Consider the following 18,537-nt stretch of genomic DNA (forward strand, 5'->3'; position numbering starts at 1 on the left):
ATTTATTATTGTAAATTTATATATAGTTACATTAGTTTTCATTTGAATAATTATGTTTCTAAAAAAAATCTCTTTCAATATGTAATGCGTTCAGTTATGTAGATGATATTTATAAAATTATAACATTCACACAGCAAACTAATGTCATCTATTTTTGATGGAGTAAAGAATTTGATATATCCCAAACCAATTTAATTCCTTTAAAAAAATATTCATATTAGCCTGGTTCTTTAATTATTTCACAAATATATACTTTTCATTCAGAATCGAAAATGAATTGAAATCAAGCTTTTCAATTACATATACAGTAGACCGGGGTAATGTGGCCCCAGGTGGAAAACGGCCACCTGAACGTTTTTTTTAAATTTTGTACAGTTGGCACAGCAACCCCGAGTGCCTGTCTGACCTTCAGCGCGTTGCGCAAGGTTAGGCGAAACTTTATCTTAAGCGAGCAGCCAGGCTCTCATATTTTGTCAGACGGTGCGCACGTGCGTGGCACAACACGACATTTTTTCGTATTTATTTTAATGAAGAGCTAACAGAGAGGTAAGTATTTAAAAATCTCTAGTATATTTTTGGCAGAACATGAAGTCTGTCTAATCATTGTTACGTGTTGTTTGTCATGTCTAGTTTAAGAGTAAAAAACAATATTGTGTCCGTAATGTATCCTAGTATTTTTCAACTAAGTGATTTTGAATCAGTGTACATAAGTGGCCATGTTACCCCGGAGTGGCCATTTTACCCCGGAATGAAAATTTCAGTCTGCAATTTAATTCTGACTCTTTATGGCCATTAAAATATTACTGACAATTATATTTTGGCCTCACTTCATATCGGTATTCAGTATAAATTTATAAAACAGTACCAGTTTACTCAATAAAAACATAAATTACACATTGGGATTGTGATTGTGAAAATTTTTTATGATAAGTAACAACTTATGTCTTTAGTGTTAGTGGGGGTGGAGTTAGATGTAGATGAAGCAGTAATGGTAGGCATTTTTAAGGAATGCTGTAAAATCCTCAGAAAAACCACTATTAAATGACCAGGATTCATGTGTTTAGGAAGGAATACAGTTCTAAGAAAGCATGAAGCTGCTTTAGTAGAGCATCTGCACAATTTAGAGAAAATGGGCTTTCGAATGACTCCAAGAGAAGTGAGGTAGATAGCTTTTGATTTTTGCAAAGAAAATGGGATACCAAACAATTTCGATAGTAAGAATAAATTTGCTAGTGAAGATTGGTTCCCTGGATTTCGTAATAGACACCCAGATATAACATTAAGGAAACCAACTGGACTTTCTTTCGCAAGAGCTAGCTCCATGAACAGAACAGCAATTAAAAGTTATTTTAAACGTCTTAATAGTCCATTAAAGATCACAGGGGCTAACAGAGATGTGTCTCGAGTTTACAATTGTGACGAGTCTGGTTTGTTTATGGTGCCCGGTACAAAACTAATCATCGGAAAAACTGGGAGACATGTTTCCTACCAAATACAAAGTTCAGAAAGGGGAGTCTTAACAACTGTTCTGCCAAGTTTCTCTGCTAGTGGACATTATATCCCACCTTTTATAATTTTCATGGGGAAGAGACTTCCTGAAAAACTCAAGACCGGGTTTCCTCATGGTACTTTTGTAACTATTACAAAAAGTGGATACATGGATAAGGTTACATTCCTTATGCGGATAAAAAATTTCCAGAAACATCGACCAAGCAATGAAGAGCCTGCACTCTGGTGCTAGATGGTCATGGATCCTACTGCAATTCTAGCAAAACTCTTGAGTATGCAGCCAAACACAAAATTGAAATGGTGTGCCTTCCTCCGCATACTACCCATTGGACACAGCCATTATACGGGAAATTTGTCAACCCACTCAAGAGTTTTTACAGAGAAAACTGCAGGTGGTTTATGAGAAATCATCCTGGTAGAGCTCTTACCAGAGATGATTTCTCAGCAATGTTCACTCATGCATATCTGCAAGCAGCCACAATGCACACTGCCATCACAGAATTCAGAATCACAGGCATCTGTCCATTTGATGATAATGTGTTCCAAGAAGAAAGCTTTGCTCCATGTGAGGTAACTGGTGGGCCTACAGCAAATGTACACTTGGATAAGTCTGGTGACACCAATGTGATGACATGGAAGACCAAGAATATCCATATCACCCAAAAAATACTCTGGAGCCTCCAGAGTATGAAGAAGTGGATACCAATGGCGATTATAATGAGATACGAGATACTGTGGCCACTGAAATTAACCGTGAACAATCTGAAGAAAACATAGAACTTTGTTCAGTGGCTTCTGTTGAACAATCCCACGAACAAGTTATAAACACAGATGATTCATTGGACAAAGCAATCATTAAACGAAAAACAAACGACTGTAAATCATTGAAAATGTGTCATGATTTGATACCATTACCAAGAAAGGTAAACTTTACTCCAAAACGGAAACCAAAACCACAGTTGCGCGTCGCCTAACTAGTTGAGAAAACATAAAAATAGTTCAGCAAGCTGAAAGGCTAGCACAGAGGAAGGAACATTTGAAACTGGTAAAATTATGTGCTATGCAAGAAAAGAAAAAATCTCTCTCAAGGTTATGCTGCCAAAGCAAGTGAAGGTAAAAAAAGCCCCAGCATTGGAAAATATGCCTTGGACCTTCTACAAGTGGAACTAATGGAATAATTCAACCAAAAAAGTCACTGCAGGAACATAATATATGTGGCAAATGTGAAGGAGACTTTTACGATGGTGAAGAAGGTGAACCATGGATTCAGTGCAGTGGTTGTGACATTTGGTTCCACGAAATTTGTGCTGGAGTTTATGGCAAGGCTAAATATGATTTCATTTGTGATGAGTGTGCAGTTTAAGTGATTAAACATGTGTTTTTAGTTTTAATTAGAAGGTGGCCGTTTTGCCCCACCTATGGGGTAAAATGGCCATTTCACATTATTACCTTAAAACTTTAAAATGCTACATCCTATTCATTTTATGTGTTAAATAACCACCCTGCATCATTACTTACATGTGTAGTAATATAATAAATATTATTGAGAATAATATTTACAATTATGTAATTTTAGCAGCATAAGAGTCCTTAAGGGGTCTGTTTTGCCCCGGGCTACTGTAGTATAAAACTGCGGAACTCTAGTCGTCTAGTTTGGTCACCCTGTTTAAAAACAGGACTTTTCCCGTACACTGAGCTAGAAACAAAATGCACAATGAAATATTTTTTGACTCATCAGAAACAAATTAAACATCATTGAAATTATGAAAGCAACTTTAATGTTTTACTTGAATAGATGACCATTCAAACCCCCTCATTGATATTTGAAATCGGTTGAAAATGTTTTACTCACATTCAAAAGTAAATGAGTTTTTGTTAATTACCTTGAACAGAGGTTTAATGAAAAGGATGCTTCCCATCTTCCCGAAGAACTGACTAGATTTTCCCAACTGATAAGCCAGGTATTTCACTAACAACTTGTATGCTTGTTGTAGGATCCTCATCAAACGCTTGAAGTATTCTTTCATCTAATAGCAGATTCCGTTGGTGTGAATTCACTCGAGCCTCTTGAAAATTAAGGTATCTGGTATCTTTTAAACGTCAATAACTAATTGAAAAGGTCCCGTGGTGTGGCAATCATCCATCAGGATATCACTCCTGAGAAATTCTTCATGATTTACACACAATGCAAATACGAATTCCATATGCATTTCGTTCGTTACTGAAGTTAGGCATTTTAAAAACAACAGTGAAAACAGACACAAAAAAAGAACATGATTCACAATATGAACTGTTTAACCATAGTTTTAACTATAACAAGTTTTTACAAACGAAACTCAACTCCGACGAGAACAATTTGAAATGCACTGGCACTTCCAATAACGAGTAAGTAAAATCGCGACTCATCCTGGGGCTCCATTTTCATATGCACAACCGCACATCGACATTTAAGACAACATTTCGTGAATTTACACGCTCCTGTGAACGAGGCTACAATCACTGGCCACTTGAATGAACTGATCAGATGGAACCATTCGCATGCACTATCATTAATGGCCATATCCTCGTATCTGGTAATCTTGTAAAATGACTTCTACGGCCTACTCGCACTGTACATTTCAGAATCGTGCCCCTGGTTGCATCACGAACATACAACCCAGTGATCAACCAAGACAAGGATCATTTTACCCGCTTACGTTGAGACCAAAAAACACATCGTTGAAACTAGTTCCATTGTAAGTGCCACTGTTTGGCCTTGGCAAAAAATTACTTCTTATTTTTACCACATAATGGATGATTTCTAGGACATGTAGAATACTGTTGGAAAGGTCATGAACTAAAGAATTTTTTTTAATAATTCTTAGTTAAAATAGAATTTGATTTTTTATAATAAGTTTCAAAGTTGCAAGTTACTTCTACATTTACACATTTTTGGACACTGGAAGCACATAAGTAAATTTACTGAAACCCATTGTATGATATAGTTATGTTTTTAGAATAAAAACCCATCTCAAAATACAAAAAAAAAAAAAAAAAGTTATTTTGGCTATTCTTATCAAGAATATAAAGTTATGATGACTTACAGGCAAAATTTTTGCATAATATTCAAACCAATCTAAAAAAATCATATATCCATTATCATGACATTTTGGACATGAGATATAAGGGTTATAACTATGAAAAATGACTGCCCCAATCCCCCAAAAAATGTTGGTCGGTCTTTCTATCAAACATCCTGTAAATACATTTTTTACTGTGACTATCAAAAATTGGTTTCTGTGATTAGTAAGGGTTAAACCACGCTCTGCTACCAGATGAACCCTCCCCCTCGTGTTCTTTTAAATACCCTAGAATGGTACTATAGCAAAATAAAAAAATGGTGCGTGTACTTATGTACGCGCGTGAGAAGTTATACTTCTTTGGCATCATTAAAAAAATAGTTTATAATTGCATGCAAATAATTAATTACATTAAAATAATAAAAAGGCTGGAAAAAGATAGTCATCACAGTCAATAAAATTTAGTTTAAATTTTAAAAATTAAATCAATAAAATTTAGAGAATAATAAATATATGACATAATTTGTACAAAATATGATAAGATTCTTAATTTTAAATATTTATTATTGATTATTTAATATTTAAAAAAAATAATAATAAATTTAAAAATTTAATTTAAGTTTATTTATTTTTTAAATATTTACTATTTTTTAAATTTAATATTCACTTTTCATTTTTATCAAAAAGTATTAATTAAATTTGTTAGTTTTTTATAAATATTTATTATTTATGCAATTAAAAAAAAAATAATAATTAATATTTTAATTTGATGTTCGATTTTAATTTTTATCACAATTTTTTTATTAAATGTTTTATTAAATGTATTTATTTATTTGGTTAATATTAAATAACCAATAATAAATATTTAATATTATTAATTTAATAATAGTTAGTTTTAGTTATATTAAATAATATTATTTTAATTTATATAAATAAAAAATACCTACGGATAGATAACCTCAATTATTTTGGACCACTTAAAAAACTATAAAGGGACAATTTTTTTTTCTAATATTTACGAATAGTAAATAATTTTAATCAAAATAATCAATTTAAATCACAACTGAATATAATTTATTAGCACATATATAATTCGCACTTGTATGAAACTAAAATACGTGTTGTGAATGTAGAAACTAGAAACGTGTGGATAAATATTATAAATATGAAAACAGTGATCAGAGGCGACGAGTGTTCCAACATGCGCGACTAATAAAGGTTCTATTTCTATTTTGTTGGTAGCTTTTTTCTAGGCTTAATGAGTGGTTTAGTGGGCAGCTTCAACCTGTTAATTTTGTGTTACAGTGATGCGCGTGCATCTTAAAATTTCACTCTCATCATTTTTTCATAACGCGCCTAAAGAAGTATAACTTAAAAAAAAACAGGAAATGGAAGAGGCAAGAAATTACTAAGTTAAAAAACTAATTCATAGTTGAACGTGAGAGTGAGCACATAATATTTTATTATTAACACACAGCGGGTAAGGTGTGTTAATGTGGATCGTTAATATAACCAACAAATATAAACACATATTTCGCTGGTTACTTAGTTGCAATTATATTCTAAATGTTATTCTTGTTTTGGTATTACAGGCAGAAAATTGTGAGTTACATAATAACTTTTACATACATATTTGATGTTTAAGTAATCAAATATTTATTATGATTTAATAATAGTGAATTTAGCAGAAATAAATTTAAGATTTTTTTAGACAATGAATACCAAATATTTAAATGCCTGGCTGGGATATTTAGGAAAATATAATTTCTTTTACATGTTTCATTATTCCATATACCAAGTAACAAGACTGTAAATTATTGTTTTAGAATATTTATAATATTGGTGCCTACTGCATAATACACTTTGGCAAAGTGTTTAATGTGGATGTCAAGAACTTCTGTCCGAAAAATGTACGCACTATGGATAAAATTTACATTTTTATAGTAGACTTATCTGGCTGCTGGCACTCTTGGGACGTAGTTTTGGTCTATTCCGCCGTAATGATAGCACGCACATTGCAACAGGGTCATTTAGATTGCTAAGAAGAGGTAGTCGGTAGTTGAGGGCTGAATATCAACTTGATTGAAGCAAGGAAAGATTTGGATGCATTAAATTGGGACCTCATACTGCGAACACAAAGGTTGCACAATGAAGGTAGATTTAGCGAGGTCCATGGAAAAAGTTAAACGAGCAAAAAAATCGGGAAATAGCAAAGAAGAAGAAAAAGGCTGGAGCTGGAGTTTCACGTATCATATAAGGGAAGGCCAGATAGTCAGCAAATTATGTTGGTGCAACCGTGATCGTGGAAGAAAAACAAGTCTAGCAACCCAAACTAAAGTTTCTATCACACTACATGATCTCCGGCAGCACTCCTCGTACAGAGAACAACTATCCTGAATCTGAGGTGACTACATCCTACATCCTAGTAACACCTAGATTGTTCGATAATTCGGCCCCGGACCATCAGAGACAAGCTGTGAAAGCTCGGAAGTTCGAACGACGGTCGAGCGTAGATTATATCTGGACAACGGGTAGTCCGCATTATTAAAGGTGCCAGAAGGACCGTCGGAGCTGGAACAAAAAGAGTGCCTTGGGTAGAGGGGGAAGTGGACATAAATAATATTTTTAAAAACCTGGTTGCGCCTATGTTTAGTAAACGATGGTTCCGATAGATAGCGTGCCGAGGCGTGCTGGTGAGGCATACTGCCTACCTAGGCTGAAAGGTCCGGAAGGTGCTGCGCTCTGGCGGGTGGTTCAGAAGTTACCTGTGCTTTGTGCGCCAGGCGTCCAAGAGATGGCGTCCAAGGGTCTCCTGAGAGCTGACACGAGGTGTGGCTTGAGCCTTCGGGAGGGGAAATGGAGTTAGCGTCAGACAATCATGTCAGTGCTCCGTGCACCTGGTTCTAGGAAGCACAGCGAAAAACACAGGTGACAAACGGTACGGGGGCAAAGCTGGCATAAAGGGAACTTGGCGAAAATGGTCTCTCTGGCATGTCCTGGCGATGGCAAAATGGCAAACAAGAACTTCACACCTGACTGTAAGTCACCTACTTCAGCCGACATCTTAGAAAGCTAGGGCCACAGACGAGGCTGACAAATGCAGTAACTCCTAGAACAAGTATCGGCCGGGGCACGGTGGGCGAGAAATTTTACATCTGAAGTACAAGCGACTGCTGTATCATTCGCCCGAGGCGTTGGGAACACAAGCGGACACCAGTCCGGCCAAGTTTAAGTTGGAGAGTACAGTAAGGAAATAAATTTAAATTAGCTAGGTAAATCAGATAAAAACATATACAGTTATTTAAAACATTGAATTATGCTACGAGGTTACTGATTCGCGGCACATTTCGCAAGATGTCAAGGTGGCAAACTCGCGGCTTGAACACGGGATTTCTCGGTGTATCCCCATTTCCCCATTAATTGATGGTGTTGATGTTCCATCTCAACGTTACACCCCTAATTCGTTTCAAACAGCCAAGAAATATGCCATACTAATACATTAATGAACATATATAAATTTTTTGTCTTATTGAAATTTCCCCTTTTTTTTAAACTGTGAATGATGGGCTTTTAAATGTAGGGTCTTCTCCCCAGTATTGCAGATCTTTTGTGTTCTCATTGACAAGACCTTGTTTGGCTCTATATAGTTTCAAACCGATAAGAAAAGATAATTTAACCTGGACAATAGGAAACATATCATTGAAAGTACAGATAAAAAAACTAAAAATTGGGTAATGGAATGTTACAACAGTGGTAACTCGAGAGAATGACTAGTATCGCGGAGACTCAGCTGGAACTTCAATGAGCTTCAGAGGCACTAGTTGGCAGGCAGCACTGTAACAGGTACATACAATTGTTGTAATTTTTAATCTTTAGCATTGCGAGAAAGGCTGTTGTGGTTTATTGCATTACACAATATATATGTATTTAAATACAAGTTTGTACTGTAGGAAGAGAAATTTACCCAAAAGTATTAAGAACTTTCATTTTTCCGTAATATTTTATTGATAAAGGCCTACAGCTGAGCATCATTCGTTGTAAGAATATTAACGCAATAATAGATAACAAATTATTGTTGTTATATACAGAATCCCTTAAGTATGGCACAGATTCAAAACCATTTATTAAATGTAGGTTTAAATATCCACCAATTCAGTTTACTGTTCAGAACTAGATTTTGCACATTTCCCTTGTTCTGGTAGTAAGTGCATGCGCCTAAACATTAAGATCTCATATTGTCACAATCATAAAAATTTACTTTCACTAAATTTTGCTATTCTGTTCATTAAAAAAATGAGTGCGTGTACTTATGTACGCACGTGAGAAGTTATATTTCTTTGGCATCATTAAAAAAAGTTTTTAATTGCATGCAAATAATTAATTACAATAAAATAATAAAAGGGCTGGAAAAGATAGTCAACATAGTCAATAAAGTTCAGTTTAAATTTGAAAAATTAAATAAATAAAATTTAGAGAATAATAAATATATGACATAATTTGTACTAAATATTATAGAGATTCTTAATTTTAAATATTTATTATTGATTATTTAATATTTTAAAATAAAATAAATAAATTTAATAATAAATTTAAAAAATTATATAATATTAATTATTATCTTAATTTAATATTCACTTTTCATTTTTATCAAAAAGGATTCATTAAATTTGTTCACTTATTTTAATAAATATTTATTATTTATTCAATATAATAATAAATATTGAAAATTAATATTTTAGTTTGATGTTCCATTTTATTTTTATCAAAAAGTTTTTATTAAATGTTTTATTAAATTTATTTTATTATTTTGTAAATATTAAATAACCAAAAATAAATATTTAACATAAAAAATTTAATAATATTTAGTATTTATTATATTAAATAATAATATTTTAATTTATATCAATAAAAATACATACGGATAGTTAAGCTCAATTATATTGGAGCACTTGAAAAAGTATAAGGCACACATTTTTTACTAATATTTGCGAATAGTAAATAATATTAATCAAAATATTCAATTTTAATCACTACTGAATATAATTTATTATCACATATATAATTCGCACATGTATGAAACTAAAACACGTGTTGTGAATGTAGAAACTAGAAACATGTGGATAAATATTATAAACATGAAAACAGTGATCAGCGGCGACGAGCGTGCCAACATGCGCCACTAATTGATGTTCTATTTCTATTTTGTTGGCAGCTTTTCTTCAAGACTTAATGAGCGATTTAGCGGGCAGCTTCAACCTGTTAATTTTGTGTTACAGTGATACGCGCGTATCTTAAAATTTCACTCTCATCATTTTTTCATAACGCGCCTAAAGAAGTATAACTTCAAAAATATCAACACATTTCAGTGGCCAGCACATTTTGATGCAGCACATTCAATTAGCCTCTAAGAATTTTTTCTTTTATTATTGAAATGCTGCCTATTCAATAGGATGTACAAACTGACCATATTACCGTTGAATTACATGCACTTCCCTGCAGGGAATAATTACATGAGTTGATTTTATTATTTTTATAAAATAAGCTTAAATGGACAGCAAGATTTTTTTATTTGTTTGTTGTCATCTGTAAATACCTTACAGTAGTATAATTGTACAAAACTTTATGAGATTATGACTTAATATTTGATAAAACACAACTCCATCTGTCAGTTCGTTGTACCACACGTTATCACTAACTTTGAAATCTTAATTGGTAACTTCAGTGTCAAGTGTACAGATTACTATTTTCAGTTCACAAAGTCATGATGCACTCACAATTTGCTTGCTTCATGTACCAATAATATAGTTTGGTGGCTTGCAGATCACACACACGCATTATGCTGGTAGGTTCGTCTGTTTCTGTGTGTCTTTATAAAGTGTGCCGTTTTTCATAACTTTTCCCACACTTAAGTAGCTGCAATGAACTTTAATATATCAGTATATTTCGTATTTAATACCATGCTTTAGCACTTTGTATTAAGAAGTCTATGTAAGATTTGCGTAGGTTCCTAAAAATATTTCAGCACTTGCAATTTATGGATACCTAAAAAATATTATAATACAAATGATTTAATAATATAAATTTTTCATCGATTAACAACTAAATATTATTAATAAGTAAGCATGTTATAATAAAATACGGGATAATTTCTGTTCAGATTCAAATTTTTTACCTGGGAATTGGTTTTCGTTTTTTCTTTAAAAGTGTTTAAGTAGTACCTATAGGAATGGTGGAGCTGGCCTTGAGTTTCATGTTGTGGTGCCTGTGGTGCCCTCCACCATATTGGATTATGACGTTAAAGTGGCTATCTTGGACTGAACATTCCTCAAAATTCCTATAAATTTCCTTTTTTAAGGGATAAATTCCAGTTTTTAAGAAAAATTTCTCATTTTTAACACGCTTTTATTAGCTTCATACGTAGGTATGTATGTAAGTATATAACGGAAACTGTGAACCTGATTTTGACCCCCTTCAAAACGTCGGATTTACTCGAAATTTGGCATACTTATCAAGGGCCGATGACAATTCAATATTTTAAACATTTAGAACTGTTATCCTTACTAGCATAATCAGGATTAGCGATTTTTTGTTTTCCTAAACTCGTAGTGTCTTTGCGCCAAGACCAAGAAGGGAAACTAACAGGCGCGCCGATCACCTATTTCTCGGATAAGTTACCGACTTTGAATAAGGTGAAATTTTCAGAGAGGGAACCTTAGAACCAGCTATCTCATCCAAGGGAGGCAGCAGGCAGCCAAATTGCTCATTTCTAGGATAAGTTACTGACTTAGAATAAACATCTTTGACTTCCTGATTTTATTAAAAATCATTGATTTTCACATTAGGATACATATTGAAAATATTGTGTATTTTAGTTCTTCAACACGCTTTATCGAATATATATTTAAAAAGCAGCCAATATCTAGTCAAACTAACCTTAATAGTAAATTGATGTAATAAATAAATAAGAGTTTAAAAAACTAAAAACACGCTTTTATAGAAAATCCAACTAAAAACTGAAAAATAAATAATAGTTTAAAAAAACAACAAAACACGCTTTTATAGAAAATCCAACAAACAAATAAAAAAATAATAAATTTTAATTAAGAATAGTGTAAGAAAATTAATAAATATAAATTAAGATAAGTGACAATAAGAAAAAAAATAGTTTTATTGTAAAAAAAAGCGTGGGGTTCTTTTTATGACATTATCAAAATTTTAATCCTTCTACTCAAATCTGTCCATAAATTTATTTATAACAATAGACACCATTCACCTCACGCTTTTTTTAAAAATAAAATACATGTTTTCTTATTTACACTGTTCTGAATATGTATTTATTAAAAAAATTTACACTATTCTTAATTCAGATTTATTAATTTTTTTAGTTGGATTTTCTATAAAAGCGTGTTTTGTTGTTTTTAAAACAATCATTTATTCCCACAAAAATTTAAAAAATTCGAAGTTCAAAATGCCTCAAAAAAATTTGCTTTTGAAAGAACCAAACTTCGAAACAAACAAAAATGGCTTAAGACTCCTAAAAGCAAGCTGAAGTAAGCCACCGATTTCATGACCTTAACCTTGACCGTCAACTGGAAATCATTAATTTTTTTACTAAAAAGTCCTAAAAATTTCCAGAATTTATGAAATAGTTGTTTACCTCAAACATTGCACTTTTCGTTACGCCCACCATCTTAGATTCTAGAACGTTACACTTTCTTTACGCCGCCATATTGGATTATATAATTCTGGACTTTTCTTTACGAATGCAATCTTGGCTGTGTATATCGTCATCTTTACACATTCATTTCGGCCACTATCATGAAATTCCGTTATTATTACACTATTTTAACAGGAAAAATTTTAAAATCAAGAAAGAATGTTAAATAATATTTTTTTAATCTAAAAATAGCCATATTATACTAAGGCTCTATAATTGTGAAAATCCGCAATTTTTATGCGATATTAACTATAAAAATTCTATAATTTATAAAATAATGAAATAATTAAACTATTATAGAAACGTTTTATGGAGTCTTCGATTTGAATCCAGTGATGTAATGCGATTAAAAATGGCGATGGAATATTTCACCAAAGAAATCACAGGCAGACTGACCTCCCACCACTAATGCCAAAGAATATATTACTTCAGCCAGTATGATGTCATCTTGTTTTCGTCTGCTGGAGGCCACCATCTTGGATCCGACATATTGTTTTCTTCTGCTAAAGGGCACTGCCACTTTATTATTTTAATTTTTACCCGTTAGAGTGCACTAATTATTTATTGCCTTGATATTTGTCACATTATGTCGTTACTGGCCATCGTTTTAAAAATATGCAATTTTAAAGGTGGAAATTCGGAAAAAAATTAACAAAATCATCAAAAAAATTGCATTTTTAGAATAATGATTTTATTCAGCAACTTCGGTTTGTCTTATACAAACGCAATAAAATATATATTTGATTTTAAATTCTAAAAATGTAACAGGATCAAGAAATAAAACAACAAAATTACTAAGAAAAAATATTACATAAAATTACCATGACTGCATGAAAGCTTTCTGAAGTTAGCAATCTAAAAAACAAGTATAGCCCGGCCACTTAGTAATTGACCTTTGACATTTCCGTTCCGCGCAGCTCCTCCCTCCCTAACTCCCACCCTTCCTACCCAGCCGAATCGTCTGCAGGTATGGGAGGGCCACTTCTCCTTCAAGGACAACCTATACGAACACACTTCACTCTCTTCGCGATGTGGCTGAAAGGTATTCCCACTAATGCAATAATGAAACCTACATTCGATATCAGTAATCGATGGGGAAAGACTCCTGAAACGTATTTTGGAAACCCTCAAAATTACAAAAACTTCATATTCATTCCCACTTTTATATCTACAAGAACATATTGATCAGATCCACGGGTCACATCTATAGAAGCATGCTTTTAACTTTTCTAAATATATCCCATTAATCAAATGTCACTGTCACCGATGCAAGCCTCACAGGATATTGGAACCTCTAAGAAACAACTGCATGTCTATTTAGGGCATTGGAGGTAAAAAGCTATAGGTACATTAAGTGCAACCGGCTGTCGTAAAATGTCAAAGTATTATATGAAACATTAAATGTAAACAAAATTGACAACCAAGTTGAGTCAAAATGTTTGCTGTTAGGTATTTGTGCACCATTCGCCTTAATAAGTAATATTAATATATCAAGCCAATAGAACATTAATTCGCATAGGTTATCACAGACAGCTTCAAAATAACCACTAGAAAGAGTTATTAATATTTTGAATAACCATAGGGAACAATAACCTTACCTAGTCCGAGACGAAGCTATGTGCAGTATCTGTTCCACTTTAATTTTCATCAGATGACGATTGAAGGGCTTAAATAATTTTGTATATTTCGATATCCATGATTCGATCACTTCTGAAATATTCAGCTTTAATACCTTTAACATGCTTTAATACCTTAAACATGTTCGCAGCACTTTTTCCACTATTCGATGGAGTACGAAGCAAACAATTTCTCAAATAGTTTTCTTTTTTGGTCCAACGAGTTACATATTTCCTCCAAGACCTTCCTCTTGATGTCCGCCCACACTAGCTCGATCGGATTTTGATCCGGGTGGTATGGGGGCAATCGAATCACACCATGGCCGTATTTGTTTATGATTTCGTCTAACTTGAATATTTTTATAGAAGGGTGCTGTTTTACCAAATACAACAAATTGGCCTTCTTCATGTCAGGAGAAAACTGGATGCTATTTTCCTTAAGCCAATCTTGAATGTCATGTTGATGAGTAGCTAATGTAGGTCTTCTTTTAATTTGACCATTATAACTAGCATTGTCTAAAACAATCACTGCGCGTTGGCAAATTTGGTAGTAACTTTAGTTCTAGCCACAATGAAAAATTTGCATAGTTCATATCATCGTGATATTCGCCGGATATTTGTTTTGATTTAAAAATTAATAACGCATTCTGTATAAAGCCATGTTCGTCATCAGCATGCACAATTATAAATCGTTGCCCTTCACCGATAGATTCTGTGACCCCCAGTTCAGTGCTAGATTGCCAGCAAGAAATTGCACTGTAAGTATCGTGTTGATATGTTTCATCAATTTATACTATATTCCTCCCAGCATTTCTGTACGCACGAATGTCTTGTAGTAAATATTTTCCTCTCCATGCGCTTTTTTCAGGTTTCTCTATCAAAAGTTTTCTTCTAGACAAATTTTTTTTTTCATCGAAAAACGAGACGTTTTAACAGTTTGCGCAAGTATTCTTTGCTGCAGTTCACAATACCGTCATCTCGTAAGGACTTTGTCAAATTCTTTAATGTTGGCACTGTTTTTCTAACTGTATAAAACTCATTAATTTTCCTAAGAATCGCACATTCGGAAAAGTCATCAAATTAAATTATTTTCTTTCCGTCTTTGTTCTTACCCGTTGGAGTGTAAAATGATAAACTACTTTTACTTTTATTTGTACCTTCCGCAATGATACTTTTAATGGTTGTTTCTTCCTTGACTAAACATCATTGTAGCTACTGTGATATGATATTTGTATTTGTCCATGATGCACAAAGATACGAGATGAGTAAATGTATAAAGATTTCTTCTCGTATAATGTTTTGCTGCAATGAGTTTCATGCATGGTTAATCGTATTGATAATTTGAGTGACAGCCAAAAACCTTAAAAGTTTAAGTCCGTGTTCCTACTACGGTTTAGGTTGGAGACTCATATGTGTACAATCAAACGAGTAGATGGGCAGCAACCGATTGCAATGATACCATGACATTAGACCAGTGGCGTAGCCAGGATTTGTGTATGGGGGGTGTTAAGAAGCATGTCCTCCCCCCCCCCCCCGTATTAAAGCGGGGGGTCCGGGGGTCCTCCCCCGGGAAAATTTGGATTTAAAGGTGTAAAATAGTGCTATTCTAGCAGTTTTCGGTACTTAAATTTAAAAATTGTAATGGTAAAAATTTTATTAATTTTAATATGAAATTTGTTTGAGTGATGAATAAGAAATTAATTAAAGATTTGGTGCTAAGGGGGGGGGGGGGGGTTTGAACCCCTAAAACCCCCCCCTGGCTACGCCCCTGCATTAGACTAAACCCAAGACTGTGTTCGCTTCATTGCAATAAATCATAATGTATTGCAATAAGTGAAATCTGCATTTCATGGATTATATAAATACGTTTAGTGAGAAAAAAAACTTTTTACTTTTCTTGACGACATCCAGTAGAACATTATCAATAAACTTAATGATAAAGTAGTAACGTACGGACCTTTAAATTTGAAACTTGTGGCTGGACTGTGTATATGTTAAACCGTAGCTGGTCGGGGACTTAGAAAAGAAGAGCTCTTTCAAGACTAAAAATATCTCATGCTAACGTTTTGCGATACCATTGCCTTCCCCATCTGTTCATTACACGTGACACATGTTATTCAACTTCATTGCGACAGACTTTATTATATCTTTTCAATTATTTTTTTAAAATTATTATTCCATGTGATCGTCATTTTGTATGTCTGGACTTAGTAGCTAAAAGTTTACATTGTATTATTTAGAATGTTATTATTCATATAATGTAATATTATAAAAAAACTATATTATTTGTTTACAGACATATGGACATTCCTGAAGAAGAAGTGTCAGGAGCAATGTCAGTCCCACCACTGACCAAGAGCGAGCTGGCGGACCTGCTGGGGCCAGACTTCACCGTGGAGAGCCTTAAGTCTGAACGCCTGACTCAAGCGGGAGACAACTACTTCAGCAACATGCAGGCCGTGGAGGTCAAGCTGCTGCCCCATCGCAGGAAGTTGCATCTGGTGGCCAAGCTACCGCCAGTGTCTTCGTTTGTTATAGGAATTTCGCATTTCGGGGACACTCTGAGGAAAGAGAAAATAATGTATCTTGAAGTGGCGAAGGTTTTCCAAGATATACAGATTGAGAGCAATGTTCCTGTCAGAGAACTTGTAGATTTATTCCCGAAATGTTACGGGGCACATGTGTCTTATGTGGATAACATGCCTGTGGCAGAGAAGTCAGCTCTTATTTTGGAAGACTTACGGCCACTAGGATATCGTTGTGCAGACCGCATCAAAGGTCTAGACTTAGCTCACACATACCTGGTTGTGTCTAGGCTGGCTCGACTTCACGCCACTGCGATAGCTGTGAAAATAAAGAAACCTTTAGTTTTCAAAAATGTTATTTTACACGCATGTGAAAATTTCATGACAGAAGGACCGCCCCATGATGAAAAAAAGAAGGATAAAATGGAAGATAAACTTTTTGAACAGTTAGCAAGCATAGAAGAGATAAAGCCGTATCTAGATTGTCTGAAAAAATCAAATGCTTTGAAACCATATTTCTTCCCATTACCAATAGAACCATTCGCATCTATTAAGCATAGCGATTTCTGTACAAACAACATATTGTTCAAGTACACTACAGACAGTTATGAAAGCCTTCCAACTGATGTCAAATTTATAGATTTTCAAATGACCCAGTACGATTCGCCAGTAAGGGACTTGATTTTCTTGCTTTACAGTAGTACAGATAATGGGTTAGTTCCAGATAACTATGATCATTTTATTCAGCTCTATCATGAACATTTTATAGATGCACTAATGAAGCTTGGATGTGACATCAAACCATTTTCTTATGATGTACTCTAAAATGAAATTCATAGAGTTGCACCAAAGGAGCTACAACATTGTATTTTCATGACAAACGTTATCACAAAAGACAGGTTGCTTGCTACAGATGTTGATGAAATCAACAGTTTTGAAGACATGGATAAAATGATCGACGTAAATAACTCTCCAGCTTATAAGAAAAGAATAACTCAGCTGATAACAGATTTTGCAAAGAAAGGTTGGATTTAATCACAGTTTAATGTAATATAATTTCCAACCTATCTCGAATAATTAAGTAAGAAAATGTTTGGTATACTCACCTATTTCATGCCCATCATACTCTAAGTAAAATGTCTGTTTTGAGTTTTTATTTATTTAGGTAAAGTTATGACCAATATTCAAATTTTTGTAAAACAACTTGATGGCATATACTATTACAAAACATAATGAACGTAGGGAAATTAGTCCTGATTATCCATTGTTATTATTCCAACAAAAAAAGAGGTCTAAAAATACATGTTTTTGCTATTTTTGTCTTGGTATTTTTAACTTTCTTGCAGAGAAACGTTTTGTTCTCTGCAACATATTTTTAGAATTGTATTTTAATAACCCATATTTTAATTTCATTTCAATTTGTAAAATTATCTGTAACATGTAAGTGTAAATTTACTGATATATAAGTGTAGGCTTAAATATAATAACAATTGGTCTTGTTCATTTTTACTTTTTTGTTTATGAACTCATTTGTAAATGGGACATAATTTTATCACCCAATCATTTAAATTGAGGTAAAATTTGTAATTTTGTAAAATATGTTAAAAACATTAATACTAATTTTAATCAGTTTCAAAGTTTAATCTTGTAGTATTGCCAGCTGGCAAACATATTCACAGCTTTCATCACATAAATAACACAGGTTTTACTGTCAAAGAAACCAATATTTTAGATTTTATAATTATTTTAAAAGGATATTGAGCCACTTAAAATCGAGAGGAGATTTACATACGAGTACGTATCATCATTGGCTTTGGAAATGTACAATGCAAAGAAACATGTAAGGATGTTCGTTTTCTATCAATAAATTCTTTAATATATTATGGTATGACAATCAAGAGTAACACTTTTTGAATGAAGCAGCTACGATAACAAATGGTTGTGATTAGAAAATACCTTGAGAAAATCCTTCTGATCCCACAAACTTGCACCACATTACCTATTCACAAAAATTTGCTTTTGATCTTGTCAACAATCAAACAGTTTTTGCCTCGTTGAAAGCGAGAGATTTGACAATATTGGCAATAGCATGTAGTATAATTATTATGAAA

General features: G+C 33.3%; 1 protein-coding gene across 2 annotated transcripts; it reads left to right on the forward strand.

Moving 5' to 3' along the window:
• Positions 1–478: 478 nt before the first annotated feature.
• On the forward strand, positions 479–17,929 carry LOC134527260 (uncharacterized). Of its 2 annotated transcripts, none has more exons than XM_063359783.1 (2): positions 479–546; positions 16,198–17,929. In XM_063359783.1, the coding sequence occupies exon 2, from the start codon at positions 16,202–16,204 to the stop codon at positions 17,249–17,251; it is 1,050 nt and encodes a 349-aa protein (XP_063215853.1). In that variant the 5' UTR covers positions 479–546; positions 16,198–16,201; the 3' UTR covers positions 17,252–17,929. The 2 variants fall into 2 exon arrangements, with proteins under 2 accessions (XP_063215853.1, XP_063215852.1); XM_063359782.1 differs by lacking the exon at positions 479–546 and adding an exon at positions 8,328–8,411.
• The last annotated feature ends 608 nt before the right edge of the window (positions 17,930–18,537 follow it).

This window comes from Bacillus rossius, chromosome 1 (assembly GCF_032445375.1).
Source record: "Bacillus rossius redtenbacheri isolate Brsri chromosome 1, Brsri_v3, whole genome shotgun sequence".
Classification (NCBI taxonomy): Eukaryota; Metazoa; Arthropoda; class Insecta; order Phasmatodea; family Bacillidae; genus Bacillus; species Bacillus rossius.